This window comes from Sphaeroforma arctica (assembly GCF_001186125.1).
Source record: "Sphaeroforma arctica JP610 unplaced genomic scaffold supercont1.2971, whole genome shotgun sequence".
NCBI classification, from domain to species: Eukaryota; class Ichthyosporea; order Ichthyophonida; genus Sphaeroforma; species Sphaeroforma arctica.
The window spans coordinates 217-3,927 of NW_014037587.1; the positions used below are offsets into that span (position 1 = coordinate 217).

The following is a 3,711-nucleotide window of genomic DNA, read 5'->3' on the forward strand; positions in this document are numbered from 1 at the left end:
TCATATAGATCTCGGCATCAAACAATGACAATACGATATATATTCATATAGATCTCGGCATCAAACAATGACAATACGATATAGACCAATTCGGAATATGTATGATTTATAAACACAAGTAATCTCAAAGTTCTCATAGCTCACGCCTGACATCCCTATCGAAGTGTACGGGAAACGTGGACTCTATGCCAAAATGCAAGGAAAGGAATACATCCAGTGCTCACGCGTTGTTGTTTCCCTACACACACCCGTCTGTTATGCCCGAATTGCTGACATCGACTGCACACTTCTATCGGACAACACCACGTCCGGTGCCCCACAAATCCACACGCATCGCAAATAGCGCTCTGCAGTATATAAAATATGGAAAGAGGTGACGATGTCAGCTCACACGTATTGTGGCGACAACGCTCACACACGCTTTAGCCGATACATGTGCACAAGCACGTGCGGCGGCTGATGTGCATACAACACATGCAAATACATACACCCGACACATACGACGCGCAGTGGTATGAAGACACACCCACTGACACAGACGGATATATATGATAAAGCATACTCGTGTGTATCGGAAGCATCCGTCCACATGTGCACGCACACATAATAACAGCACAGGACAAGCGGCACGGTGGCAATCGAATATCTCATGGCAAACAACCGTAGCCCTCCACTGTACTTAGTACAACATGAAACCAACCCCACACTCCTTCCAGGCAATACCATGCCAATGTTCCGTGTGTCTGGCGACACCACTACACAATCACAGTCCAGTACGAGAGACCCTATGGTATATGACCCCCTACAAATCCGAGTCCACCGCCCCACCCCCCCGCACACACACACTTGCACACCTCACGGTTAGGACAATCTCGGCCCATGTGACCACCCTCGCGGCACACAAAGCACTGCTCAAAAACCATGCGGTTCTGTTGCCATTTGTTCATTGTTGTGGCGGGTGCGTCGGGGTCAGCCCAATAGCGCTCGCGGAGGTTTGTAGTCGCAGCTGCGTCGGCCTCGACGTTCCAATCGTCAAGGCCCTGAGTAGCGCCAACGCCTGTCGATTTGTTGTCAAGCTGAAACGAGTGTATGTTGGTATGTTATCGCTTGGGTATGGTTGTACGCAGATATATATATGTACAAATATATATATCTAAATATATATATATATATATAATATAATATATATATATATATATATATATATATAATATATATATTATTATATATATATATATATACATATATATATATATGATCTGTAAGTACGAATTCCCTGAGATATAGCTTTCTACATTTTGACTAAGAGAACACTCACACACCAAACCCTATTGGCATCATCACCATATTCCTATTGATAACAGTATCGAGCATATCACGTGATATCCTTTCTGCTGCTTTGGTTAAGCAATCTTCCTACAACTATCTATTGGTATGCGTACTTGCACACAGTTCAGAGAGCGCCGTATACAGTATCCGAAAGCGGCTAATACGAAAACTCTTCGACGACAGTTTTGCAATGGCGCCTGTTCACAGCAGTACGCACGTCCGATAACCCAAGGTATGGTATCTTGGGTTCAACCCAAGATATACATACACTTCCGGTATGCTTGTAAGGATAACACCTACTATGCCAAGTGAAAAGACTAAATGATTCTGGGAGACATAGTCCGATGTAAAGTACCAGCACGGCATTTCATCCGTGCGTTATACTACGAATAGTCACGGCCAAGCAAGACATGTCCCTTCACGTTGAACCCGAGCATTCAGAGATATGAAAACTCGTACGACAGACTAGCGAGTGTGACACTTTCATGATCACACAAACCCACGTAGAACAGCGCTTATTCCTACTCTAATCCCTTTCACCCCACTATACTATGGATATGTACTCTCTCTCCCGAGATTACGAAATACGACAAATGTGGTGCGCAATCAAGCGTAGTACAACATATCAGAGTCACGCGAGTGCGAACGCACCCGCCGCGACGACAAAACTCACATTGCACCACGCCACAGATGTAGGAACCAGTGTATGAATGGCTGCCAAGGGGATAGGTCAGGTAGACTGACTTGAGAAATCAGTACACCTGTTGTCTGACATACCACAGAATACGACACATATACTATGGTAACTTGATAGCGCAACCAAAGCTGCACAACATACCAGAAAGCTTCGCAGGGACGTTCCAACAGTCTCATCGGTTGGGTCTGAGCTGAACACAGTGTCTATCATAGTCGGTATGTCAAAGCTGGGCCTGCGGAGTGCGTGTTACCATATCATTAGAGGATGCAGTGCGATACTTCGAACAACGACCAGACTTGGTTGAAATCATAATATACCTATGATACTTAAGCACACGGGCATGCATACCACCAATTACAGATTTCAAAGCAGACCGGATTCACACACTTTTGTGAAACTCCGTGTATCCACACAGTCTATAGCTACAAACACAACCTGCTATTGATACGACTTGCTTTCTATAAGTGCACACACTTGCACATAGGCAACCACATACCTGCCATTCCCACTCACTTGGGTCACCTCTAGAACGTGCACCTGTGTCAGACTGCTACCAGCATCAACCACGCTATTTTCAGTAGAACTAGCAATGTGAAACTCAGTTGCTTTGGCACTGCTTGTACCAATAATACTATCCTGCAATGGTTGCTCAGTGCGTTCTTGCAGTGCACCTCCTTCTATCACGTGTTCATCATCGCTATCGCTGTCCAATACCGCAGCGCGTGTCACCACATTTCTGAACATTTCATCCTTGCCTTTGAGACGATCGAGCTTGCGTCTGTTGTTACCCTTCCCCGTACCTTCTAGATCATCGTCGTCTGCATCTATATCTATCACATCGAACTTGCTGACATCGTCCTCGTCGCTCGATATGCATATGTAGGACTTCACCTCGTTTATACCATTTGTTAAGGCAGGTATCTCCCGCATACTACTATGTGCATCATACATTTTACTATCAACAACGCTAGTCATAGATCCTCGTGTGCCACCATCGCCACACGACACAGCATCTGTTCGCGATGGCTCAATGACAGGCAGATGTGTGGATTGCACACGTATGGTAGATGCGTAGTGAAACTGTTGCAGCAGCGCTTGTTCTACATCACTTGGGACGTCGTCATAGTCTGATCCCAAGTCAGGATACTCTTCCCAGCCATCATTTCTAATGGCAACGCCAAGAGGTGTCTCCATTCTAAACTATCGACGACTGGGGCTTGTGTTTTCAGCCTATACAAGGATGCAATCTTAACTGCTGAACTGTGCTCCCTGACTAACACCAAAGACACACCAAGGCCGCACGGCCAGATAGCACCACGTTGTTGGTATTGTAATACGATACGCCAGTGTAGTAGCCTGGATAGAGTGAGAGAAGGCACACTGTGTAGCTTTGTGAGTTGTTCATGCTCATACATAAATAAGTATTCACACACGCAAGCAACAAATATTTAACACTGTTAAAAATATATAGCTGGCGGCCTGGCGACTGCAGACGCCACATTCTATGTACATATTTCTGACTACAAAAAAATTAACCGGCAAATTATGCCAAAGAGTTTTTCATTAATATTTTTTTATACAGAATTTCATATAAAATCGTGCACATGTGTTTTGTACACTATATCCTCCTAAAAAATGAAGAAAACATGTTCAACCCAGAAATGACCAGTCTTGTTCATGGTTGT

The 3,711-nt window shown here is 44.7% G+C and overlaps 1 protein-coding gene across 1 annotated transcript; it reads right to left on the minus strand.

Annotated features, from left to right (window-relative positions):
* Positions 1 to 269: 269 nt before the first annotated feature.
* SARC_13169 (hypothetical protein) lies at positions 270 to 3,429 on the minus strand (the record flags this gene model as incomplete). The annotated part of the gene is made up of 4 exons (XM_014292705.1): positions 2,523 to 3,429; positions 2,168 to 2,258; positions 855 to 1,076; positions 270 to 347 (listed from the first exon to the last, which is right to left on the minus strand). Coding segments are annotated over exons 1-4 (1,089 nt in total), but the record flags the coding sequence as incomplete, so codon positions are not given.
* Positions 3,430 to 3,711: the final 282 nt, after the last annotated feature.